The 27428-nt window shown below is 41.5% G+C and overlaps 2 protein-coding genes across 2 annotated transcripts in view; one reads left to right on the forward strand and one right to left on the reverse strand.

The window, feature by feature from the left end:
• Positions 1–260: 260 nt before the first annotated feature.
• slc41a2a (solute carrier family 41 member 2a) lies at positions 261–8995 on the reverse strand. Its single transcript, XM_060903213.1, has 11 exons — positions 8956–8995; positions 7766–7908; positions 7582–7689; positions 7244–7315; positions 6983–7127; positions 4842–4988; positions 4463–4610; positions 4141–4220; positions 3683–3814; positions 719–867; positions 261–453 (listed from the first exon to the last, which is right to left on the reverse strand). Exons 1-11 carry the CDS (start codon positions 8993–8995, stop codon positions 298–300), a joined length of 1320 nt encoding a protein of 439 aa, XP_060759196.1. The 3' UTR covers positions 261–297.
• A 2473-nt stretch (positions 8996–11468) lies between these two features.
• The window catches only part of washc4 (WASH complex subunit 4), a 31030-nt gene continuing 15070 nt past the window's right edge, over positions 11469–27428 (forward strand). The window contains exons 1-16 of the mRNA XM_060914752.1: positions 11469–11836; positions 15282–15421; positions 15548–15601; positions 17948–18013; positions 18204–18249; positions 18741–18808; positions 21251–21333; positions 21438–21480; positions 21570–21673; positions 21817–21937; positions 24480–24603; positions 24760–24887; positions 25122–25282; positions 25795–25921; positions 27014–27139; positions 27297–27404. Coding sequence (XP_060770735.1) covers positions 11776–11836; positions 15282–15421; positions 15548–15601; positions 17948–18013; positions 18204–18249; positions 18741–18808; positions 21251–21333; positions 21438–21480; positions 21570–21673; positions 21817–21937; positions 24480–24603; positions 24760–24887; positions 25122–25282; positions 25795–25921; positions 27014–27139; positions 27297–27404 — 1560 coding nt within the window. The 5' untranslated portion in view covers positions 11469–11775. The remainder of the gene's footprint in view (positions 11837–15281; positions 15422–15547; positions 15602–17947; positions 18014–18203; positions 18250–18740; positions 18809–21250; positions 21334–21437; positions 21481–21569; positions 21674–21816; positions 21938–24479; positions 24604–24759; positions 24888–25121; positions 25283–25794; positions 25922–27013; positions 27140–27296; positions 27405–27428) is intronic.

Consider the following 27428-nt stretch of genomic DNA (forward strand, 5'->3'; position numbering starts at 1 on the left):
AAAGGATTGGAGAGTACAGATATTAAGTATATTGACAAACAATAAGAACATAGGTGAGCGATAAAGGTCCCCAACTTTACATCACTCATAAGTAATTAAATGTTGCTCTACAAACAGGCTGAGGTGAATCAGCAGTGACTTGGAAAGATGTCTTCATGCTTCAGTAGCCCCAGTGAACAAGGAGGAGAGTCCAACAAAAATTAAACAATAAAAATGTGAAAAGGAAAAAAAAAAAAGTTTAAGATATAGCCCATAATTTCGCTTATCCATTTCAGTCACCCAAGTGTGTCCTTGTCATTAAGCACCCACAGCAAAAACACAAAGAACTAACAGTCCAGTACCCAGTAGATCCCCCAAGGCTGTCAGATAGGGGATAGAAAAGCTATCTGGGTCTCGGCTGCATTTCCATAAGCAATGAACCATCCAGTCAGCTATGCACAACAGTAGAAATACCTGACAAACAAAGACAACGATAAAGATCATTACATACTACTGAAATGCTTTTTATATTTCCCAATCAACAGGAATGCTTTATTACACACACACACACACACACAATCTAAAAAAAAAAAGGGGGGGGGGGGCATATCAACACTTTTAGAAAACAAAGCTCATCTTTGAACCCATAAGAATTCTCCTAGGAATCATTTTAGGACAACGGTCAGTGTTGTTACCTCAAAAAAATATGATTTAACAAAATGCCAAACTCTTTTCTTACCTGTGTTAGAGCTGCAACTAAATATAGGGTAATGAAGATTGGTGTTGGGCTGGTGTTGGCACCTTGCATCAGATAAATAATAAAGAGAAAGACTGCATGGCCTGGAACAGCTAGAAGCAGCAGCACCTGAGCTGTTCTTGTGTTATATCCTGCCAAGACACAATGAAATGCATCTGAAAATCTTTTAACAAAAACACTAAAGTAAGCAGATGTATGACCAAACAGTGTATTAAAACCCACAAATTACTATGACCAGTTTGAACAGAATTGATCATGTGCCAGCTGTAATACCATAGAAGAACGGGTGAAGGAAAACCAGAAGTGTGAATTCAAGCGACTCAAAGGGATCTTCCAACGGATTTATTCTCAAATTTATTTGAGGTAAAAGTAGACGCAGATTTCAAAAATCAAACTTTAATTTTCAGAGACCAAATAGTGTTAGAGAAAAATGAGTTTTCTTTGAAATGCCAGATAGGCTTCCTGCGGTGGTGATGCCAGGTAGTGGTCTCTTGGAGCAACTCCATTGATTATTCTCTGTTTACATCATAGTTTTGCTAGCATTTTAGCGAATTTATCAGTTTTTAAATAAGTACACCCTCACTGTGTAGCATACAAATGCCACAATTATACCTTAAAAAACAAACAACAACAAAAAAAAAAAAAAAAAACCCACACACAAGCTGGAACTAGACTGCATTTCCACAGAGAAAATGCAAAGTGTGCTTGCTCACCTGTGGCAGAGGGTCACCGACAAACTGGATCAGACATGAGACTTCGCGCTGCAAAATTTTTTTTTTTAACATGATCTACAGAAGGTGTGGGTGGCAGTGTGTGCAGTTGCACACACTAAAATCTTGGTTTAAAATGGCTCAACTCACAGCGCAACATGACACTTCACGCTCTAAAATCTTTTTTTTTCTTTTTTTTTCACATTATCTACATGGTGTTGGGTAGATTAACAGAGAGTACATGGCATGGTTCAGTCCAGACATGTCAGAGTTGGAAAGGTGGTGATATCTAAAAAGCTGTAGGAGTAATGGTGCCAAAAAAGTGGGTGAATTAATAAGAATAAGAAGAAAGTGTGCTTCACACTGCTTTGTGCTGAGAAAGCACACTAATAACTCTCCTTACTGTTGTCCCCAAGTAGCAATGAGTCCACAAAGCAAATTGTCTGTAAGCTGCATAGCGCAGAGACCTGTAAAATGAAAAATCTGTCTTAAATAAAGATATTGACACTGTCCCAACTCTGACACGTCCAGCCTCAACCAGCGTAGTGCACTTGTATACAGCTTTTAGGATCGATGTACCCGTTCTCTTGTTCTTCTGTCTTTTTTTTCCCCCCATACAGAATGAACGGGGCCCATGAATCAAATCATTCTGCTCGGACACGCTTCATCGGAGACGCACCAAACTTCATGTCATACTTCAAGCCAACTCCCCCAACACATACATGCACCCAGTTCTGACCAGCACTCATCTTTTCCTTTCTTTTTGCACATCCCTTCCCCCCCCCATTCACTTCCATTCATTTCTTCCCCCATTCAAATGAATGGAGTTTTGGGAGAAAAACTTAGTGTCATGTCACACTGTGCGCTTTGTGCTTTAAAATCTGTTTTAAAATCATGTCACATTCTCTGTTAATCTACCCAGCACCATATAGATTGTTTATTTTTAAAAAATAGTTAAAAAAAAAAAAAAGATTTGAGCACAAAATGTCACGTCATGCTGCAAGTTAAGCCATTTTAAACCGAGATTTTAAAGCATGCAGGCACACACACACAATCTGTAAATCATGTAAAATAAGATTTTGCAGCATGAGGTCTCATGTCTGATCCAGTTTCTGTCGGTGACCCTCTGCTACAGCTGAGGAAGCACACTTGGCATTTTCTCTGTAGAAAAGCAGTCTAGTTCCAGCTTGTGCTCTCTTTTTAGCATCATTGTGGCATTTATATGCTACACAAGGTGTACTTATTTAAAAACTGAAATTCAGTAAAATACTTGTAAAACTATGATGTAAACAGAATATAACAACTGAGTTGCTCCAAGGGCGGCACGGTGGTGTAGTGGTTAGCGCTGTCGCCTCACAGCAAGAAGGTCCTGGGTTCGAGCCCCGGGGCCGGCGAGGGCCTTTCTGTGTGGAGTTTGCATGTTCTCCCCGTGTCCGCGTGGGTTTCCTCCGGGTGCTCCGGTTTCCCCCACAGTCCAAACACATGCAGGTTAGGTTAACTGGTGACTCTAAATTGACCATAGGTGTGAATGTGAGTGTGAATGGTTGTCTGTGTCTATGTGTCAGCCCTGTGATGACCTGGCGACTTGTCCAGGGTGTACCCCGCCTTTCGCCCATAGTCAGCTGGGATAGGCTCCAGCTTGCCTGCGACCCTGTAGAAGGATAAAGCGGCTAGAGATAATGAGATGAGAGATGAGTTGCTCCAAGTGACCACTACCTGATGTCATCGCATACGTCACCAGTGCAGGAAGCCCATCTGGCATTTTAAATAATTTTTTTTCCCCCCTCGAACACTATTTGGTCTCCAAAAATGAAAGTTTGATTTTTGAAATCTGCAACTACTTTCACTTAAAATAAGTTTGAGAATAAATCCGCCAGAGGATCCCTTTAAGAAAACGGAAGCACAGCTATTACAGCTTCAAACAATTCTGCTTTGATATTTTTTCTGCTAAATTGTGAAAAGCTAGGTTGTTTGTTAAGAATCCTAAATCATGCCTGCTCTAAATCTTGATGTATTTGTCTGTATAGCCTTCATATTCCAACCACTCCTATCCACTTATACCGATAATTTAATCGCATATTATAATGAATAAAGATCTTTGTAATACTGTAAGCTGGAGTTATGTGGTTTATAAAAAGACCAACTTATAATTTCAAACAAGATGTGAGTCAAAAACATTTGGATCATCTAAAACAATATGTAATACTTTAAAATATGACTTTTTGGCTTGCTTTACCTTTGCCGCAAAAGGTGCGTAATGGACAGCGATGGTGCATTGCATACTCAGGCAAGCTTCCCAGGGAGCAGTAAAAATGAAGATGTGTGGCTATACGGCTAGACTGGATGGCAGCCAGGTTACCACCAACACCTTTTGAGTATGTAAACATAGCAAGGTCTCAGATATACAGTAATTCATCTACAAATGTAATGTAAATTAAGCTATAAATTTAGTGGACAGTTTAATGGAGGGTGAAAGCTCTGTAGTAACACTAGTAAGTGTACCAATAGTGTATCTGAAAGTAATTCCACAATAACAGGAATTTGTTGTCTTTCTGCAAATTGTAAATTAAGTAATGCTGATATTTGTCCAATTAATTATGGTCCCCTAAAATAGACAGATATAATAAATTAAAAAAAAAAGAGCAAAAATTGATTATGAACAAAATGGTTTTAAATGCTTATTTCATCACTCACCATTTATCACAGGGGTGTAAACCACAATTCTTGATAAGTTTAAGTCAGTAACAGTTTTGTCCAGAATGACCCCTCCAATGCTGACAACATAAGAACAAAAATTGTGTCCTTATGCTACATTAAGACAGACAGTATAGTACATGTACCCCACTTAGAATCTATACCATTAAAAGCACAAAATAAACTAGGCATATATAGATACATTTTTGTGAGCAAAGGTTAAAATTAGAAATGATCCATACTGGTGCTCATGAGAGCTCAGCAGGAAATAAAGGTCAGAAGTCAGTATTAGCTAGCTGACAATAAATCAGGATTCACCAACCTGCTGATAACCATGGCTGTGATTATAGGTTCCCAACCATTATACAGCAGCTTGTGGCTCTCAGGATGACAAAAAGTAATTACCACCCAGACTGGTGTCAGGCAGAGAAAAATGACACACACTATATAGATAACATAAGGGTAGAGGTCTTTTTTTTTTTAATATAAAAAAGGCCACACACAGACACACACCCACGAGAGAGAGAGAGAGAGAGAGAGAAATTTAAAAATACATAAAACTACAAAATTTGAGAATAAAGTATCAACTTATTTGCCATTTTCTATTTAAAATAAATAAATAAAACCTCACAACTATCCATTTGAATTAACTAAAACGCAAAACTCTACTGAATATAAGCAAACTCACCCCCCCGCCTTACCAATGCAAGAAAAAAGCCTTTGACTGATGATGGCAAGCAACCCCAAAGTGATGAGGTCACCAAAACTAGCAGCAATTGGTGCAGCTACGTTGTCTGGATTAATCCCAATCTTCTTTGAGCCAATAATCACACCCACCATAATGATACCTATACAGAGGAAATGACATGTAGGTAAGAAGACATCACTACAATGGTCTGATTAGCCACCATAATATTGCATAAAATATAATCCACACAACATGGTGCACCATTCAGAGGCACAGAATCTTTAGTGGCAAGACCAATTTCTCACCTCATCTCATTATCTATAGCCGCTTTATCCTTCTACAGGGTCGCAGGCAAACTGGAGCCTATCCCAGCTGACTACGGGCGAAAGGCGGGGTACACCCTGGACAAGTCGCCAGGTCATCACAGGGCTGACACATAGACACAGACAACCATTCACACTCACATTCACACCTACGCTCAATTTAGAGTCACCAGTTAACCTAACCTGCATGTCCTTGGACTGTGGGGGAAACCGGGGCACCCAGAGGAAACCCACGCGGACACGGGGAGAACATGCAAACTCCGCACAGAAAGGCCCTCGCCGGCCACGGGGCTCGAACCCAGGACCTTCTTGCTGTGAGGCGACAGCGCTAACCACTACACCACCGTGCCGCCCGGCAAGACCAATTTACTGATGATATTTCCATCATGGGGGGGAATTTTGATAAAAACACATGGACACTGTTATAGGAAAATAAGTTCACGACATGGTAACGTGATGCAAATACATACATCTATAACACTTCCCAAAGCATTTTATTCCCCTCATCCCACAGTAATTGATATTACCATTTAGTTATTTAAAAAATTAAATACCCACCACACACCACTTTTTAACCATTTATATTTAGTCACGTGGAATGTTCCCACTTCAATTGCCATTCATTATCTTAGAACAGCAATAACCCTCACCAACCTCTTTACCTTGAACACACACTTGTCACTGCCAAACCCAGTCCGGGCTTGAGGCAAACCATGTTTGGTTGGCTTGGACAGAATTGCAGTAGTAGGGTGGCCAGTTCCTTTCTGTCCACTCATACATGCACAATCACTCTTAGTCAATTTAGAGCCACCAATTAACCTACCCTGCATATCTTTGGACTGTGGGCGGGAAACCGGAGCACCCGGAGGAAACCCACACAGACACAGGGAGAACATGCAAACTCCACACAGTGGAGCCCTCGCCAGTGACTGTGTTAACCACTGCACCACTGTGCTGCCACACATACACACGAATTTCATGTTCCAGGGAGACCCAAAAGCACAGTGTCCTCGGTCATGAAGACTCTCCCAAGTCAGAAAACTTAGTTATAGCTTTACCTCTGACGGATACAAAGCACTGACAATGGAAACACCTTCCAAAATGTTAAATAAAATATAGAAAATGATAACATATTAGAATGAGTGCACTGATAAACCTATGATATGCCCTGCAGCTGACCAACTGTCTGAGCTGTGCTGTTACAGAAAATGAATCAACACCTTAAGACAATTTAGAATTGAGAATTCAACAGTGCTCTGGTACAAGTTTTTTTTTTTGAAAGGAGACTACAGTGGCAGCACTTTGTAATGGTCAGTCAGTAAGCCTGTTCCTTCAAAAGGTCCACCATGTAGGATTGAGGGTGACCTAGTAGCAGAAAAGGAACATAGCATTCATAAGTATGTTTTCATTGGTGTATAATTACATGTCGCTACAAATCATTAGAACGAGCCCTTAATATCTACATAGGGTGCAGATCCACCAGAGCTGCCATATTGTGCTGCTACAGTAGCCCAGAACAGACAAACCTCCAGAGAGCACCAGACACATTCCCTCTTTTCATAGAAGGAAGCCGGAGAAGAAGAAAGAGGAATCAAAGTTTGCTGGTGCTGGTCAACAAGTGTGAGAACCCAAATTTTGAAAAATACTTGTCAAAAAACACCCCACACTTCAGGATATGCCAAAATGGTCAACTCTGGGGTGATAAATCCCAAACCCAGATGTTTAGTTTCAAAATAAGATGCCTTGTCTGGTTTTATTATTTTCATAAGATTTAAATCAAAACATTTTATATCATGCTGTTGTAAAGGTCATGCAAATGCTGTATTCTTACCTTGGAATAACGATGCAATTAATGCTGTCACTAAACTACTGCAGCATAATAGTGCTGTATTGTTTATGGTCAATTTCTCATCCAGAACCCATCCAAGAACAGAGGCTAATAAAGCAGCAAAGAAACCCAGCACTGTAGCCTGAACCTGGAGGCATAAGAAATGTCCAAATCATGGCTAGGATTTTTCTCCCTTTTTCATATTTATATGAGCATTTATAAACAGCTCGCACAAAGACGAAAAAAAAAACCTTAGTTGTTTACCTGCTTGAGGGCAAGATTTCCAATGATTAGCTTCCACTTCTCTCTTGAAGAGACAATTTTCTCAACATTTACCTGTTGTAAAAGTGTAGCGATGGAAAAGCATTTGGGATTTATATAAATCAGTCATTATGACAGTAAACTGGCTAATTAATTTAGAATTTAAAAAAACACTTTACAACATTGTGCAAAACACATCTGACCAAGAAATAACTTTAGAACTTAAACTTCTTTACAACAGAGCCTCACATGAAACTATAGTAACAAGTTTAAAGTAATTAATATAAATGGAGGAAGAGAGGTAAATAAAGTGGCAGAGAAGCAGTAAATCATTTACTTACCACTGTAGAGAGTCTTGATGCCAGTGTCATCTCCAGGTTGCCCTTCATGCCAAGTAATGCTGGCACCAGGATGAAGATCTCTGTTACTTTTTGAAACACGTCCCAATGCTGCCAACACCACAAATATCTCAGACTTGTATTTAAACCCAAACTCTTCCTATGCCCACAATCCTGCAATACTCACCTGAACAATGTCCAGAACCACACCAGCCATCACTGTACCAAAGCCTGCCAGGAGGAATGGTGGCAGGATCTGAAGCAGCATGGTACACACTGATTCACTCTGCATGGCCAGAGCACCAGTGGACGTTCTTTCCTCATCATGGACTGAGGGGCACAAATGATCATTAGGAAGCAAAGGGTCCAACTCAGAGTACCCCTTGTCTAGATTTCTCGTGTGACTGTGGGGGAGACTCAGGCATGTGTCAATTCCTCCATACCACAGAGGAGGAATATTCTGACTCTCATCATCTCTAACCTCGGGTAAAGTCCATTTTCCTTCATGCTGATTAGGACCACCAACTGAATCCATGGTCTTCGTAAAACCTTGCTAAATTTGTATCTCAGGACTTAATATGTATGTAAATCGCTTTCTAGGCTTTCAGTAGTATTTCTGTTAGACTGAAGACATACTGTGTGTTATGCCCATGTATAGAATTGTATCCTACCTGGGGGTCATTTAAATTCTGATATGAAACGTTTAGAAAAATCTTAGGGCATGTGTGTGTAGTAAAGGAGAAGTTTTAATGCAATGTTTCTGAATAGTTGTTTGTTGGCGGTCATCCATCCTAACAAGAACAGAGAAAGGGAAAGAATGGGAGAGCAAAGGGTAACATGAGAATTTGCAGACCATGCAGATTAAAACTGATACCATGCACTCTTAGAAAATGTGGTTCTTTAAGTTCATTTGATAAAAGTTTTTTTTTTCCTTCAAAGGACTATTTGGAACCATTTTTGATAGGGAAACATCTGATTTTGTCTAATCTGGTGTAGAGTTCTACATAGAGCCTTCTTCCTGAGGGAGAACTTGAGAACCTTTGAGTTCCAAGTTTTCTAAGAGTATATTTCATAAGACCTGTTAGTAGTGGAAGAGTATCAACTACTTTTACATTATGACAAGTCATTAAAAAAAAAAAAACACCACAAGCAAACTAATTTTAAACCACACAAGTTAGTGGCAACCAGTAAACTGCTTAAGCATCATTGTAATAAATCTGAATGAACACTTACCTCTAAGCACAGCCACAACACTGCTGTTGGGTGAAAGCAGACCTTTCCACTAGCAGGTCCCTGAGGTACAGCACTCTGATAATGACAACAACCCAGAGGTGAACCAATAGCGGCTCTCGTCCACACCCTCCTGGTCACACTCACCTCTTCCTCCGCCTGCGCTGCATGGCAGCTCATACTCCATCTGACTATAATCAGCTTATTATTATGGTACTGCTGGAGGTTTCTGCAAATGTAAAATCGTATAACCAGCCTAAACTATTACAGAATTGCACGTGAATGTGGAGGCTTCCAAATCATGCAGGATTTACTAAGACACGTGGTGTGCGTTTTATTTTTTACAGGTGTTCAACTCTCCCCTCAAAGAGCTTACATGGGAACTGTATAATTGTAATGATCAAATAAATGTAATTTTACAATGGCTGCATAATTATTTTTATTATTTTCTACATTGTAGAACAATGCTGAAAGCATGCAAACCACAAAATAATTATGTACAAAGCAAAAAAAAAAAAAGTAAACAAAGCAAAAAGGTTTGATAATTTTAGATTCTTCAAATGTAGCCACCTTTTACTCTGATGACAGATTTGAACACTCTTGGCAGTCACCTGGAATGGTTTTCCAACAGTCTTGGAGTTCCCATATACATGTTGAGCACTTGTTGGCTGCTTTCCCCCCACTCTGCACTTCAATTAATCCTAAACCTTGGGTTTTGTATCGGACAGTGGTGGAGCCCAGGTCATCTGATGCAGCACTCATTCACTCTCTTTCTGGGTTAAAGAGCCCCTACACAGCCTGTAGGTGTGTTTTGGGTCATTATCCTATTGACAAACAAATGATAGTTCCATCAAGCATAAACCATATGAGATAGTACATCACTGCAGAATGCTGCAGTAGTGATGCTGCCCAAGTGTGCCTTCAATTTTGAATAAATTGCTAACAGCATCATCAGCAAAGTACCCCCGACCATCACACCACCACCTTCATATTTCACGGTAAGAACCACACATGCCGATAACATCCATTCCCCCTTTTCTGCACCTTAGAAAGAAGAAGAAACCTTTATTCGTCACATGCACACTTCAAGCACAGTGAAATTCATCCTCTGCATTTAACCCATCTGAAGCAGTGAACACACGCACCCAGAGCAGTGGGCAGCCCAGAGCACCCGGGGAGCAGTCAGGGGTCAGGTACCTTGCTCAAGGGCACCTCAGCCCAAGGCCGCCCCACGTCAACCTAACTGCATGTCTTTGGATTGTGGGGGAAACCGGAGCACCCGGAGGAAACCCACACAGACACGGGGAGAACATGCAAACTCCACACAGAAAGGCCCTCACCGGCCGCTGGGTTTGAACCCAGAACTTTCTTGCTGTGAGGCACTACACCGCCGTGCCGATATAGCAGCTGGAACCAAAAGTCTCACATTTGGACTCAGACCAAGAATATAGAGTTCTACTGGTCTCATTTCTATTCTTTGGGTTTCTTGGCCCCAAGTAATTTGCTTCTTCTTATTGGCCTCCTCCAGTAGTGGTTTCTTTGCAGAAATTAGACCATGAAGACCTGATTCACACAGTCTCCTCTGAACAGTTGATGCAGAGATGTATCTGCTACTTGAACTCTGTGAAGCATTCATGCCAGCTCTAATCTGAGGTGCTGTTAATTGGCGATTCCTGAGGTTGGTATCTTTTAATGAACTCATCCTCAGCAGTAGAGGTAACTCTTGGTCTTCCTTTCCTGGGACGGTCCTCATAACAGCCAGTTTCATCAGAGTGTTTGATGGTTTCTGCAACTGCACTTGAAGATACATTCAAAGTTCATGCACATTTCTGGACTGACTGACTGACCTTAATGTCTTACAGTAATGATGGATGTTGTTTCTCTTTACTTAGTTGAGTTCTTGACATAATATGGATTACAAGAGTTATTGAATAGGGCTATTTACTCTATACCAACACTACCCTGACACAACATAACTGGTTATCTTAAACGCATTTAGAAGGCAAGAAATTGCACTAATTAACTTTTGACAAGGCACACCTGTTAATTGAAAAGCATTCCAGGTGACTCCCTCATGAAGCTGGTTAAGAAACATGCCCGTGGTGTGCAAAACATCATCAAGGTAAACTGATGAAGAATCTAAAAACAATTATTTTTAACCACATAATTCCATATGTTACTTCATAGTTTTGATGTTTTCAGTATTCTTCTTGCAATGTAAATAAATGAATACATACCTATGAATGAGTAGGTGTGTCCACACTTTTGACCGATTCTGTTGACAGCCCGGTCTAGAACCGCCTTCAGGTTTGATTAGGTCTACAGCGCGCATTCGCCATTTCAGCAAAAACCTCTACCTAACCAATTAAATCCCTGTTTTTTTTTTACACAGATATACGCAAGCTGTGTTTGCCGTCTACTTTTATTTTGAAATCTCATGCTTGTAGTGCAACACCAGAATTCAATCACGAGTTTCGTGCCCGTTTTACGACAAGTCCCACCTCCTGGGCTCGACTATTGGCTAGTATTTCACACTGAGTTGGCTAGCAACCAATCAGTATTATGCTGATGGAACACGTGGGCGTTTCTGAAGCTTTGAACCAGTTTATGAGAATCACTTGGCGAAATGATTCAGTGTTTCGAATCGTAACCTAAAGTTGTTTTGAATGAAGGTATAACACAACTTTTTTGAAACAGTATGAAGTAACGGCGCTTCCATTCACGTGACCTGGTCATTTCGATACAGGCGCTGTTTCCTGTAGCCACGCCCACTACTAGCTTGTGCGAGATTTCCAGTAATACGGGTAGGGAAAGAAAAAAAAAACCACCAAACCTGACTCTAGGAAACCTCGGAACAGGGATGTTTACAGTCGTTCACTTTCTCTAAGCAGATATCAGGCCACGGAGTTAATCAGTACTGCTTGTGGTTCACTGTAGGCTATCTGTCGACTGTAGCTGTTTCTCGGGATGGCGGTGGAGTCAATATCTCCCGACTGGGAGTTTGACCGCTTTGATGACGGATCTCAGAGTAAGAAATGTGAATGTTAAAGAAAAGTACCTTGTTGTTGTTACGAACTGTAGCTGGAATAACTGGCCAGTGCTGCAACTGGATGTGTTATGTTGTTGTTACAGTTGCGTTAGGCTGTATTTTAATGTTTAGCCGTTGTTGTGTATGTGTCTGATACAAGAGACGACCATTTTTGTTTTCATTACAGCAGGACAGTGTGTCACTTGGATTCAGCTCATCTGTTAGCCAGATAGCATCTCGTGATTTATGAATGAATGAATGACTGACTGGTCAGATTAGAAGCAACCGATATCGGTGATGTAACTTGGAAAATTAGTGTAGTAAATAAGATTAAAAAAGAGAGAGAGTGACCTTGAATTTGAGTTTTTATTATTATGGCAATATGGCTAATTTGTTAGCCGCACAGTTCATTTACTAGGTTCAGTCACATGACCTGCCCACTGTGGCTGAGTGAGTGAGTGAGGGTAAGAGGGTGAGGATGAGGATGGATCTACACCTCAACAAGTTTCTGACTAAACTTCTTGCATAGACGTATGGAAGTTTTTTTCCACCACTTGGGGAAAACAAACAAGCAAAAAATGCACAGAGCAGGGGGTTATAAGGCCCCACTCCATTGAAAATGTAATGGCTTTATCACCAGCATGTCAGACATTATTGCAGATCACTCAGGAGCCAGTCGGAATGTGTGATAACTGAACCCAGTAAAATGAAATTGAAAGTTGGACTCTTCTGCTGGAGCCTTATTGCCCCATACTTGTAGGGAATAGACTCTACTGTGTATCTTTTTTTTAAGTTGACTTGTTGAAAAACTTGCACTTTTATCATTGGATTTGATGCCAATTAATTTGTAATTGTGATTTGTTTATTCTGTTACACTGTTAATAAAGTTACATTCTTTATAACATATTTTTTTAAACAAAAAAAGCATAATGCCCCCTTTCTCCCAAGTCATCGTAATGAGAACGTCTCATCTCATTATCTCTAGCCGCTTTATCCTGTTCTACAGGGTCGCAAGCAAGCTGGAGCCTATCCCAGCTGACTACGGGCGAAAGGCGGGGTACACCCTGGACAAGTCGCCAGGTCATCACAGGGCTGACACATAGACACAGACAACTATTCACACTCACATTCACACCTACGGTCAATTTAGAGCCACCAGTTAACCTAACCTGCATGTCTTTGGACTGTGGGGGAAACCGGAGCACCCGGAGGAAACCCACGCAGACACAGGGAGAACATGCAAACTCCGCACAGAAAGGCCCTCGCCGGCCCCGGGGCTCGAACCCGGACCTTCTTGCTGTGAGGCGACAGCGCTAACCACTACACCACCGTGCCACCCTAGTAATAATAATACATTTTATTTATAGGCGCCTTTTAGGACACTCAAGGTCACCGTACAAAGACAATACTAAAAGCAATCTCATCTCATTGTCTGTAGCCGCTTTATCCTGTTCTACAGGGTCGCAGGCAAGCTGGAGCCTATCCCAGCTGACTACGGGCGAAAGGCGGGGTACACCCTGGACAAGTCGCCAGGTCATCACAGGGCTGACACATAGACACAGACAACCATTCACATTCACACCTACAGTCAATTTGGAGTCACCAGTTAACCTAAACTGCGTGTCTTTGGACTGTGGGGGAAACCGGAGCACCCGGAGGAAACCCACGCGGACACGGGGAGAACATGCAAACTCCGCACAGAAAGGCCCTCGCCGGCCCCGGGGCTCGAACCCGGACCTTCTTGCTGTGAGGCGACAGCACTAACCACTACACCACCGTGCCACCCTAGTAATAATAATAATACATTTTATTTATAGGCGCCTTTTAGGACACTCAAGGTCACCATACAAAGACAATAATAAAAGCAATCGATAAAATGAAAAACATAACAATCAAAATAGTGCAAAACAGAAATAAAGTGCAACGGTGGGGTCATTCCAGTTCCAGATTGAAGGGAATATGCTTGTCGGAAAAGGTGGGTTTTGAGGTGAGATGATGGAATCGGAGTGTTGTATGTCCTGTGGCAGGGAGTTCCAGAGGCGGAGGGGCCGAGCGGCTGAAGGCTCTCGACCCCATGGTGGACAAGCGAGCAGGTGGGAGGGTGAGTTGGATGAAGGAGGAGGACCTGAGAGTGCAGCTGGGTATGTTAGTGTGGAGGAGCTCAGTAAGGTACTGGGGGGCGAGGGTGCTGATGGCCTTAAAGGTAAAAAGTAGGATTTTATAGATGATGCGAAATTTGATAGGAAGCCAATGGAGTTGCTGCAGGACAGGTGTGATATGACTGAAGGAGGGGGTTCTGGAAATAATTCTGGCAGCAGAGTTTTGAACCAGTTGCAGTTTATGGATGGACTTGTCAGGTAAACCAAAAAGAAGGGAGTTACAATAGTCAAGACGGGATGTAACCAGGGTATGAACCAGGATAGCGGTACTGTTGGGTGTGAGGGATGGACGCAGGCGTGAGATATTACGTAAATGGAAGTAAGCTGACCGAGTGACATTATTTATGTGGGACTGGAATGATAGAGTGCTATCAAGGATGACACCCAGACTCTTAACCTGGGGGAGGGGGAAACTGAGGAGTTGTCAAAGGAAATGGAGAAACTGTTTATTTTTGAAAGGGTGGATTTAGCACCAATGAGAAGGACCTCAGTTTTATCACTGTTAAGTTTAAGGAAGTTATGGGAGAACCAGGATCTGAGTTCCTGTAGGCAATCGGAGAGGGAGGTGGGTGGGAGAGAGAAGGTGGGTTTGGTGGACAGGTAGAGCTGGGTGTCATCTGCGTAGCAATGGAACTGGATGTTAAATTTATGGAAAATACTGCCAAGAGGGAGGAGATAGATAATGAATAAAAGAGGTCCAAACACAGAACCTTGGGGTACACCAGAAGAGAGGGGGAATGGTTGGAAAACGGAATGTTTTCATTTGGACCAACTTAGTGTCTCATTATGACCTGCTCTCTCATCATAATTGAGATACTAAGTCATTATCATGATTATTATGAAACTGGAAATCATAATTGTGAATAGACTCTCATCATTGAGAGTCATAATTATGTTAATGTTCTCGTTATTGATATATTAAGCCATTATTATGAGAATGTGCGTCATAATTCTGAGAACTTCTCATTATTATGGTAGTGGAAACTGGGTTCTGTATTCATCCCAACACCAAAGCTTATAAAAAAACAATGATAATGTTGCGTAGTCTAGAGTCGCTAGCTATTAATCACTGTAATCTGGTAAAAGTGTGTGTGTGTGTGTGTGTGTGTGTGTGTGTGTGTACTTTAGTACATGGCATAGCAAGGTGCTGTTATCCTCTATTGCTTTTACTTTCTGCCTCAGATATAAAAATGTCATGTAGTTAGTACAAGTAGTAAAGCAAGCAGCCACTTTGTTGTCTCATGGCCTCTCTCTATCTCTATCTCTATCTCACAACCTCAACATAGAAATTCACACAGAAGTGCAGCTGAAAAACTATAACAAGTTCTTGGAGGACTACACATCTCAACTGAAAGCTATAGAGGAAGCTGTGGATGACTCCATCGGCGATGTTTGGGATTTCACTTTAGATCCAATCGCATTGAAGGTGCTTTTTTGTTTCATTATCCAGCTGATGTTCTTCCTTTTTCATTTCAGAGACACTAAAGTTATTATAATTTTTGTCCTCATTAGTTTTCTTTTTTTAAATCCTTTTTATTTTGCCACTATACAGCTCCTCCCTTATGAACAATCTTCCCTTTTGGAGCTAATTAAAACAGAAAATAAGGTAAGTCACATCACAGTTTTAATGACTGGCAGCTTTGTTTATATTTGAACAGAAGACGGTGGGCATTTTCCTGTATCTCTGTGCTGTAGTTTATAGACCCCTTCGCATGTTTGTAAACAAACCGACCGTTGCCAGGATGCGCGCGCAGCCTGGACTCAGAAACAATGGCGCTGCCCATAGACTGGCATTATGAGCTGTCAGATTATGCCAAACAATTGTCGTTACAAGATCGAGAATGCTACATAAATAAGTTAACTCTAACAAGTGGACATCGCCTACCGGATCCGCATTTAATTAAAGAGTGGACGGACGATGTTAGTAAGTTCCCTGGTATACAATGGCCAGATATATACTTGTACCTTATTGACAAGACTTCAGTGTACACCCACGAAAAACTTCGTGCCTACAAGTCTTTAGACGCATATCATTGTTATGTGCGGGCATGTACAACTTGATTAACAATGGGACATTCATATTCTTTTTGTTTTAATCAAATTATGCCAGTGATGTGATGGCAATATGGCTTTAGCTACAACAGCAAATACCAACACTAAACAGCAATTTGCAGGAGGTAATGGCATGAAAGGAATGATAGTGTAAAGAGTGCAGCTAAGAGAAATCAGAGCTGCGTAAAAAGCGAGAGGCAGAGAGCAGAAATGAAACTGAACGGGGCGGGAGCTAGGTTAGAGCAGTCAGCGTAAGTTGGCATTTAGAGTGAGGGCACACAATTTTACCTTTCCATCCTTGCTTTAAAATTGTGATTTTCGGCATACACAAATAATGATGGCACAAAATCTGGACTGCTTGAGTGAAGCGAGACCTCTCCTACAAACACAATTGCATGCAAAGCTAAGTTAACATGCTAACAATATTCATTACATTGTGTAACTATGACCCAGCTAATCAGACAAACGTTACCAAAGTATTTTGCTACATCAATAAACGAAGACTAGAAAGAATAAAAAAGATTTAATAAATAGCCTGATCTTACCTGTGATGAAGTGGGCGCTGCAAACCCACGCATTTTTGATGGTCCTTTCATCCCAGTCTACACGTTTGATGGCTTGTAGCCATAGACGTCGGCGATTTTTTTTTTTTTTTTTGGAATGGGTGAGATCCTGCTGGAATTCTGAACATTTTAACCCCATCACTGCTACGATTCTGACACCTGACAACACAACAACTAGGCATTTCTGAGTCTTTTTTGGGTCCAGGCTGCGTGCTCAATTTCCGCTTACGTATGAATGACGTTTACTGCGAAGGGGTCTATTGGCTGTGTATTTCTGAGAACATTTAGGTCAATGCTCCACAAGACAAGAGAATTGTTCAAATATTTGATCATTTAATCAGCCACAATTTTTTTTTTTTTTAATTGTGCAAGGAAAGCGTAGAGATTGGGTCCTTTCATGTCGGAACATACCTGCCATGAGTCTTTCAGTTAGTACACAATAAGATTAAGTGAAAAATATATATTTTTTTGTGTATGAATTTTAAAATGGCATGTTTTCCTTGTGCTTGTCTGGGTTTCCTCTGGTTGCTCTAGTTTCCCACAGTCCAAAGACATGTGGATAAGATCAACTGGCTACTCTAAATAGTTGTTCATCTATGTGGGTGTGAATAGTTGTTCATCTACATGTTAGCCCCACGATAGGTTGGCGGCCTGTCCAGGGTGAACCCTGACTCTCGTCCAAGTCAGCTTTGATTGGTTGATGGATAAGCGGTATAGATGATGGATGGATTTTATAATAAAAGTGTATTTTTCCATTAAAAAAATGAGTGTCGGGGGGGCGCCGGGCCATGGGTCCGGGGACCTGGGTTCGATTCCGACCCGGGGTCATTTCCCGATCCCTCCCCGTCTCTCTCTCCGGCTCATTTCCTGTCTCTGCACTGTCCTGTCCAATAAAGGTGAAAAAAGCCCCCCAAAAAATCTTTAAAAAAAATGAGTGTCTAGGCTCAAATGTGGCACAATAGAAAAGTCTTCACTTTCTTGTCAGAGATTACAAGCCAAGGGAGCAGAATTGTCTGTGCTGTTTCCCCAGTCAATCACAGTGACCCTAACCTATCACAGACATCTGTGAGCTTATATATGCAGAAGAGGGTAGATAGAACAGCAGTTCAGAAAGATGCTGTAGCATTCACCTTGCCTGGTAGGTAGTTGTATGATTGGGAGAGCTAGTTAATGCATGGCAGGTGACCAAATTTGGGAAGAAAAAAATCATAGTGGGGGCCATTTGTGTCATATATGTTTGCTGATCTGTTGACCAGAATTAGTTTACATTATATAATTTCAAAATAAATACTATTAAATGCAGCAGTCTACCTTGTGGCCTATGTTCTGTTATTTAGGTCCTCAATAAAGTCATTACAGTCTATGCAGCACTCTGCAGTGAAGTTAAGAAGCTGAAATATGAGGTATGTGGAAGTTACTAGTTTTACTGAGTTTGACAAATGAAGATATTAATAGAACATGCTGGTAGCAAGATTTTTTTGACCTGGAATTTTAGTCTTAATTGTTTTTTATTAGATGAGCGGCTACAGATAATGGATGGATAGATTTATATTAGGATCATTATGATAAGATGATGTTCTGTCTCCCATTTAGGCTGAAACAAAGTTCTACAATGGCTTGTTGTACTATGGCGAAGGAGGTAAACAATTTTGTTTTCCTCCGATCTGGAATATCTCTTCTAAGATGGATTATTGTCGACAAACAGTATTAGTTTTTTTCATTAAAATGTCATCACTTTAGCAAGAGATACTGCATCACTTTACCTTAAGCCTAGGTCACAACCGGCCGTGCGTGCTCCTACGGCCGGTCTACGTGCAAAAAACGCACGGAGGGCGCGCGTGTGACGTGTTGATTTTCGAGCCGTAGACTGGCCGCAGACCGGCCGCAGAGGTTCTTTGTCATGTCAAACAAACTCTATGGGCGCTTACGTTTATTTCAGGTTGCAAGACAAACTTATGGCCAACATGCGTCTTTCTCCACGAACAAAAAAAACCGCAGCGATTTGGGAAACGCCAAAAATCGCATGGCCAAAAAATCGTACATCCGGTTGTGACCTAGGCTTTAACCCATGTCACACAAACAAAGTGGTGTATGAATTCTTCTGATTGTGGTGTGTTTTCTCTCTGGCAGTTTCAGACACCAGTGTGGTGGAGGGAGAGTGTCAGGTTCAAATGGGACGCTTCATCTCATTTTTACAGGTGAGACAGTCTTTGTGTCTTAGTGTGTATAACATCAGAGCCTGTTTGTGAAATATTTGCCCAGTAATTTATTATGATTTAAAACCCTGGTTAACCTCAGAACCTGAAGTGCATTCCCGGGTGAAGGCCAGAAATGCTGCCTTTAAGTCTGGAGACGGAGAGGCTCACAGCAGAGCTAGAGCTAAACTGTGCCAGGCCATTAAGAAGGCAAAATGTGCCTGGGCAAACAAATCCACAGTTAATTCATGGACTCCAAGGACACGTGGAGCATGTGGCAGGGATTACAATCCATTATGGACTACAAGCCAACACCTCAGGCCTGTAGCTGTGATGCCTCCTTGCTGAACGCATTAAAAGACTTCTATGCACATTTTGAGGCACAAAGAAAGAACCTGCGAGGAAAATCAACCATCCCTTCCTCTGACAACCAGGTCTTGTGTCTGACCAGAGCTGATGTGAGAAAGTCTCTGTGTGGAGTCAACTCACAAAGTTGCTGGACCAGACAAAATACCTGGCTGCATGCTCCAATAATGCACTGACCAACTGGCAGCTGTTCTAACTGACATCTTCAACACATCCCTGAGTACAGCAGTGGTCCCTACCTGCCTCAAAACCACCAGAATTATCCCTGTACCCAAGAACTCAACTGTGTCCTGCCTCAATGTTGACTGGCCTATAGCACTCGCACCTATCATCACTAAGGGCTTCAAGAGGCTGGTACTGAGGCACATGAAGACCCAACTCCCAGAGCAACTAGACCCACTGTGGTTTGCATACTGGTCCAACTGAACAACAGATGATGCTGTCTAAACTGCCCTCCACCTCACACTTTATCATCTGGGCAAAAACGATAGATGTCAGAATGCTGTTCATAGACATTAGTTCACCATTCAGTACAGTCATTCTGCAGAGACTGGTAGGGAAGCTGAGCCTAATGGGCATGAACTCCTCCCTCTGTAACTGGATCCTGGATTTCCTCACTGACAGGCTTCAGTCTGTCAGTGTAGGCAATAACCAGCTGACACATGACTGTGCTGCCAAGCATAGTTCAAACCGTATCATCAAATTTGCAGACGACACAACAGTGGTGGGGCTCCTCAGTAACAATGAGTGCATACAGAGGGGCGGTCAAATATTTGCTGGATTGTTGTCATGACAACAGCCGGTCTCTGAATGTTGAGACAAAAAAGGTGGTTGTTGACTTCGGGAGGAGCCCTGCCACCCCACTCTCCACTCCACATAAATGGCTCTGCTGTCCAGACAGTCAGCAGCGTGAAGTTCCTGGGGGTGTACATGGCAGATGACCACCTCTGGACACTCAACACCACCACCATCACCAAAAAAAAGCCCAGCAGTGTCTCCACTTGGGCGGCACGGTGGTGTAGTGGTTAGCACGGTCGCCTCACAGCAAGAAGGTTCCGGGTTCGAACCCAGTGGCCGGCGAGGGCCTTTCTGTGTGGAGTTTGCATGTGTCTGTGTGGGTTTCCTCCGGGTGCTCCGGTTTCCCCTACAGTCCAAAGACATGCAGTTAGGTTAACGTGGGGCGGCCTTGGGCTGAAGTGCCCTTGAGCAAGGTACCTAACCATTGACTGCTCCCCGAGTGCTCTAGTGTGGATGCCCACTGCTCTGGGTGTGTGTGCATGTGTTCACTGCTTCAGATGGGTAAAATGCAGAGGATGAATTTCACTGTGCTTGAAGTGTGCATATGACAAATAAAGGTTTCTTCTTCTTCACTTCCTGTGGAGACTGAAAAAGGCCTGCCTCCCCCTTCCTGTTCTTACCACCCTCTCCTGGGGGTCTATCGAGTAATCTCTGCACATGCATCACTGTCTGGTATAGGAACTACAATGTCACTGATTGCAAGTCCCTGCAGTGGATTGTGAGGACTGCTCAGAGGATTATCAGGGTTCTCCTCCCATCACTTACAGAACTGTACAATAAACACACTATCTGTCCCCTTCCATGGACTGTTTAGCCCTCTGCTGTCTGGCAAAAGGTCTTGAAGCATCTGAACCACCGCTGCTGAATAGTACTACAACAGCTTCTTTCCCCAGGTAGTTAGGCTCCTCAACATCTCCGTGCCCCCTTCCTGCATCAAGAGCCTGAAAAATGGACTGGCTCACTTCTGGACTGTTTATTGGACAATTGGCAGAAATTCACTTTATAGTTACCGTTGCATAATTTTATTACATTTGCTCTTTTTATTTCTCAGTGCTCGGTTTACATCGCACTGGCACAAAGTCACTTTACGTTCCTCCATTGCATAATGTATATCATCATTACACTGGTTTATGTTTGTCCTTTGTCTTGTATTTTGCCTTTTATGGTGCACCATGGGTCTTGGAGAAGTGTTATTTCAACCTCACTGTATACTCGTGTATGGACCAGCTGACAATAAAAATCTCTTGAATATTAAATCTAAAATTTTCTCTCTCTCTGCAGGAACTGTCTTGCTTTGTGTCTCGGTGCTTTGAGGTTGTGGTTAACCTAGTTCACCAACTGGCTGCACTGTACAACAGCAGCAAGTGAGCTTTCTGCTAATGCAAATTGTCTATGATGTATTTTAGCTTCAGTGACACACTGTAATTTTTTACTTTTTTTCATTTTCATTACCTGTAATTATTTTTAGAGCTGCCACAAAAATCATTGAGTCAAGTGGAGTACATTTTCAGGTAACGTTTTTATGAAGTTTTTTTCTGTGATGTTCATTTTGTGTTCTCATTAAGTGATCGTGAGATAATGTTTTCTGTGTTTTGGGCAGACTGTGTATGAACATCTCGGTGAACTCCTGGTGGTTCTAATCACTTTGGATGAGATCATGGAGAATCATGGCACTTTAAGAGATCACTGGAAGATGTACAAAAGGTGAACAGCATCTCTTATACTTTCATGCTCTTTTGAATTAAACAGATATGACAGTTTCATATGTAATATGGGCTTATTTTATCAGCCATATGTGGCTCTTTGTATATTGAGTAACGTAAAAAAAAAAATTCTTGACTTTACAGATTACTCAAATCAGTCCACCACAATCCATCTAAATTTGCTATTCCTGAAGAGAAGCTGAAGCCTTTTGAGAAACTTTTATTGAAGCTGGAGGGCCAGCTTCTGGATAGCATGATCTTTCAGGTTATTATGCACCCTTTTCTTGTACATGTGCTTTCATGAGAAATGTTATTCTTAGGCAGAATTCTTAGTTCATTAATCTTAATCTGAGCAATACTCAGGTTGGAAATTGGGTCATCTGCTCTACAATAGTTTTGCTGTTGCCATCTGCACATTTCATACAATTTTTCCTTGCACTAATTAAATATGCAGCCATAATTATTTTTAAAAATGTAATTCAAAGTTAATTTCAAGGTATTGCATTCATTGCTGTATAAACAAAAGAATACATACACAGTAATGGATAACAGTAATACACACATACTAGTCTGAAGTCTAAGGAGCAATAAATGTAAATACCTCTTTGGACCTAACTTTTGTCTGTGTGTTAACACTGTAGAATAAAGTACTGGGAGGATTTTAGTGTTAAGTTATTTTTGACACAGCCTCTTCGAAAGTATTGGAACAGCAAGATCAATTCTTGTTTTTGCTATGCACTGAAGACATTTGGATTGGAGACCAGTGAGATGATAGATCAGAATTTCAGCTTTCGTTTCCTGCTGTTTAACACATCTAGATGTAGTTAACATAAAACAGCACTTTGGTGGCAGACCACCCAGTTTTTAGGTGAGCAAAAAATATCGGAACAGTTAGTCTTAAAGTAAATGACACTAATTTGGTTGCATATTCCTTGCTTGCAATAACTGTATTAAGCTGGCAACCCACTGATTTCACCAAACTCTTGATTTCTTCTTGTATGATGCTTTTCCATGTTTGTACCACATCATCTTTCAGTTATTTGTTTTGGGGGGGGGTTTCCCCCCCTTCAGCCTCCTTTAGGAGGTGAAATGCGGGCTCAGTTGGGTGAGTGATTTGGCTAGTCTAAAACCTTTCACTTTTCCCCCCTGATGAAGTCCTTTGCCAACACAAACAATGTGTTTTGGGTCATTGTCTTGCTGCATAATGAAGTTCCTCCCAGTTAGATTGGATGCATTTCTCTGTAAATTGGCAGACAGAATGTTACTGTAGACTTCTGAAATCATTCTGCTACCATCATGAGTTACATCAACAATAAAGATAGGGAGCCAGTTCCAAAAGCAGCCATGCAAACCCAAGTCATGACACGACCTCCACTGTGTTTGATGAGCTCGTAACTATGACGAGTTTGTAGGTTTTGGATCATGAGCAGATAATTTCTTTCTCCACAGTTAGCCTTTCCATCACTTTGGTAGAGATTAGTCTTTGTTCCAGCTCTTTTGTGGCTCATCTCTGTATTTATTTGAGAGTTCCAATCTGGCCTTCAGATTCTTACTGCTGATGAGGGGTTTACATCTTGTGGTATGGCCTCTATATTTTAACCCTCAATTTCTTCTTCAAGTGGTGGATTATGGCATCTATACCCCTGCCCTGTGGAGGTTGTTGGTGATGTTACTGACTGTTGTTTTTGGGTTTTTCTTCACAGCTCTTACAATGTTTTTGCTGCTGTTTTCCTTGGCCCACATGTTTGATATCTGGTTGGGGGTGGGGTGTTTTTGTGTGCCGCCCCCCCAGGATATTCTATATTGGTGCATTGGCTATGCCCAATGCCTGTTCCAGTGTGCTGATCAATTTTCCCTCTTTTCTCAACTTCAAAATTGCTTGCTTTTCTCCCATAGACAGCTCTCTGGACTTCATGTTTCATCCTTTACAGCAACAAATGTAGTCACAGGTGAAACCCAAGACTCAAACCTGGGTAAACATTTGGAGCTGTTATTTTTTGTTTTAAACAATTGATCTAAGAGAGCACACCTGGGCAACAAGAAACACTGGTCAGTCACATTCCAATATTTTTGATCACTTTAAAAAATGGGTGGATTCAAATAAAAGATGCCATGTTTGAAGCTGTTTAACACATCTAGATGTAAACATCATGAAACAAAAGCTGATATTTTGATATTCTTTTATCCAAATGTTTTCAGTGTATAGCAAAACCAAAAGATTTGCCCTTGCTGTTCCAATACTATTGGAGATTATATTTAGGTGGTTTTGCAAAAATCCAGTTCATCTCATAGTCATTTCTTAAAAGTGAAACATTAACAAATTGCCATTAACAAACAAATTCAGGGATTTTGACTCCAGTCTACCTGAGTTGATTAAGAAATATTCTATTACGGACAGGATTCACCAATAATACAGTACGGTGATGAACCTTAAGACCAAAATATAGAAATTTTAGGAAGTTGAGGTCAGGGCACAGAATCAGGTGCCCCTGGAGCAGGAACGGTTGAGGGCCTTCCTTGGTCAAAGGCCCAATGATAGCAGCTTGGCAGTGCCAGGGCTTGAACTTGCAACCTTCTGATCAGTAGCCCAGGCTTCAACACCATTGCCTCAAAGGATTCAATAAGGTATAAATAGGGAAATGGATGATACGACAAATATGTGAAAGTTAGAATGATAAATAGTTGTAAATTCTAGTCTTATAATTGTTTAATATCCCTCTTTTTTTTGGGGGGGGGGATACATCAGTCTGTGATTATGTGGGATAATTTGCTTATGTGTATTTAAGTTCTTTTTCTGTTCCTGATAGGCTTGTGTAGACCAGAGATTTGATAATCCTGGAGAAGGTGTTTCAGTCTCTAAAAACAGTGCCTTTGCTGAGGAATTTGCTCACAACATTCGTACTATCTTTGCCAATGTGGAGTCAAAACTTGGTTTGTGTTTTAATTATGTTGATTAAGCAATGTTAACATAACTAAGTAGTGCTGTATAATAATTGCATCATGCCTTAGCTTGTTTTACTGAGAAAGTACTGAAAAAGAAATTAATTGGTTCACTTGTACATAATTGCTGCCTATTTATGTTCACAGGGGAACCTGCAGAGATTGACCAAAGAGATAAATATGCTGGGGTCTGTGGCCTCTTTGCCCTGCATTTTCACATTTTTCGTACAGTTGACAAGAGACTCTACAAAGCTCTTTTGGATGTGTGTAAAAAGGTTTGTATCAAATTCAGGTCTGTGTGCTTTCCCTCTTTAACACACTAAATTCATTCCACAGTGGACTTGATCATTTGCTAAAATTAGCAGGGTTGTCAGGCTTTCAGACTTAATACAGTTGATCGTTTCCAGTTTGATCCGGTTTTGTGAACAGGGTAAACATTTAATCTATCGTTGAATACATCACATGAACTTGTTTTCTCATATATTTAACACTCTCTTCTTCTCTTCAAGGTCCCTGCAGTTACACTGACTGCCAACATAATCTGGTTTCCTGATACGTTTTTGGTTAACAAAATCCCAGCAGCAGCCAAACTGATGGACAAGAAAAGTCTCCAGGCCATTCGTTCCAGTAGAGATACATTCTTGCAACAAAAGGCACAGACACTAACAAAGTGAGTTTTATGGTACACGTGAATGCAGTGAATCTGCTCTGTGTGTACATTCCAGCTTTAAGACAGCATTACAAGATTCATGAGTTGGCTTTAAGTTGGCTTGAGGCTAAATTACTAGTCCTTCTCAATGGTAAAGTGAGGTAGCATTGCTGCCTCACAGCTCCACACTTTGATCCTGAGTTTGTGTTTCCGCCTGTGCCGAGTGTTGCGTGTTCTCACCACATCCACAAGGGTTCCTTTCGGGTCCTCCGGTTTCTTTCCACCTCCCAAAAATATGCCTGTAGGTGGATTGGCTGTACTAAATAGTGCTTAAGTTTGAATGCGTGTGTATGGTGCTCTGTAATGGATTGAGGTCACATCCAGGGTATCCAAAGTGTTCCTATGGCTCTGGATTCACTGTATCCCTGACCAGGATAAAGTGGTTACTGAAAATAAATGATTGATTTGTTCACTATATTTATTTTCCCTAATGCTGTGCTTCTTAGTCTAAGGTACATTCTCTCCTTTTCTAGGGATGTGCAGTCTTACTATGTTTTTGTAACCTCCTGGATGATGAAGATGGAAGCTATCTTATCTAAAGACCAGAAAACTGAGAAACTCTCAGAAGATCTGAGCAACAGGTGCAATGTATTTGTACAGGTAAAGAAAATTTATGCAGTTTGAACAACAGTAGAAATTAAACTTCTTCGAAGAGACTTTACAGCGTCCCTGCTCCTGGACTAACCTGAGCAAGTGATCCAGGGCTGCTTCTGTGTTGGACACCTGTTCCCTGCATTGTAATAGCTATACAAAATACATCAGTGGCTCAAATCTGAATAAATAATTTTTAAGAGTTTAACCTTTTTTTTTTTTAAACCTCAGTTTTTGAAATGAATGAGAATCTTGAACAGTTGGTGATTGCTTAAAATTTAATAGTCAAGTCAATTAAGGGAAACTTTTGTGATGATAACTGTTCCAGCTATTGTTGGTGATTGTTAAAATGTCTAAGTTTACATTACAAGTTTACATTAGACCGTATCTGTCTCGTTTTCTTCGCGGATGCACTGTCCGTTTACATTAAAACGCCGGGAAACGGGAATCCGCCAGGGTCCACGTATTCAATCCAGATCGTGTCTGGTCCGGTGCTGTGTAAACATTGAGAATACGCGGATACGCTGTGCTGAGCTCTAGCTGGCGTCGTCATTGGACAACGTCACTGTGACATCCACCTTCCTGATTCACTGGCGTTGGTCATGTGACGCGACTGCTGAAAACGGCGCGGACTTCCGCCTTGTATCACCTTTCATTAAAGAGTATAAAAGTATGAAAATACTGCAAATACTGATGCAAATACTGCCCATTGTGTAGTTATGATTGTCTTTAGGCTTGCCATCCTTCCACTTGCAAGTGGTAAGTGACGCGCATACCCGATATGCACTGAGATCACACACACAGCGGCTCAGTCCCGAATCACTGCTCGTGCGCTTCACTCGCGCGCTCTGTGAGCTGCGCAGGGCCGGAGTGCGCACCCTCCAGAGGGCACTCGCTGTTCAGGGCGGAGTGATTTGGAGCGCAGGATGCCTGCGGAGCCGAGCGTATCCGTGTATTGGTGTTGCTGTGTGCAGGCGAATCGTGTATTGGCGTTGCTGTGTGCACGCTAATCGTTTTAAAAACGTTAATCTGATGATCCGCTGATACGGTCTAATGTAAACCCCACCTAAAGAAAGCTTCTGATGTGTGTTTTGCCTGCAGGGAATCCTATATGCATACAGCATCAGTACCATCATAAAAACCACCATGAATCTCTACATGACCATGCAGCGACCCATGACCAAGACCTCTGTGAAGGCCCTGTGTCGCCTAGTAGAGCTACTGAAAGTAAACATTTCCTCTATACTATGATCTTTATCTATATGAAAATCCACAAATGTCTGACTGTCCATCTGTCCGGTGGCTCTGCATTTGGAATACAGTGAGATAAAATTATTATTATTTATTGATTGACATTCTCTTTTTTTAAATTAAAAAAACAAAGGCAGTAGAACACACATTCCACCGTCGATCCCTTGTGGTGGCAGACTCTGTGTCTCATATCACTCAGCAGCTGCAGTCACAAGCTCTGGCCTCTATTTCTACAGCAAAGGTAAAGTCCTTATTGCATTCTGAA

Source organism: Neoarius graeffei, chromosome 2 (genome assembly GCF_027579695.1).
Source record: "Neoarius graeffei isolate fNeoGra1 chromosome 2, fNeoGra1.pri, whole genome shotgun sequence".
NCBI lineage: Eukaryota > Metazoa > Chordata > Actinopteri > Siluriformes > Ariidae > Neoarius > Neoarius graeffei.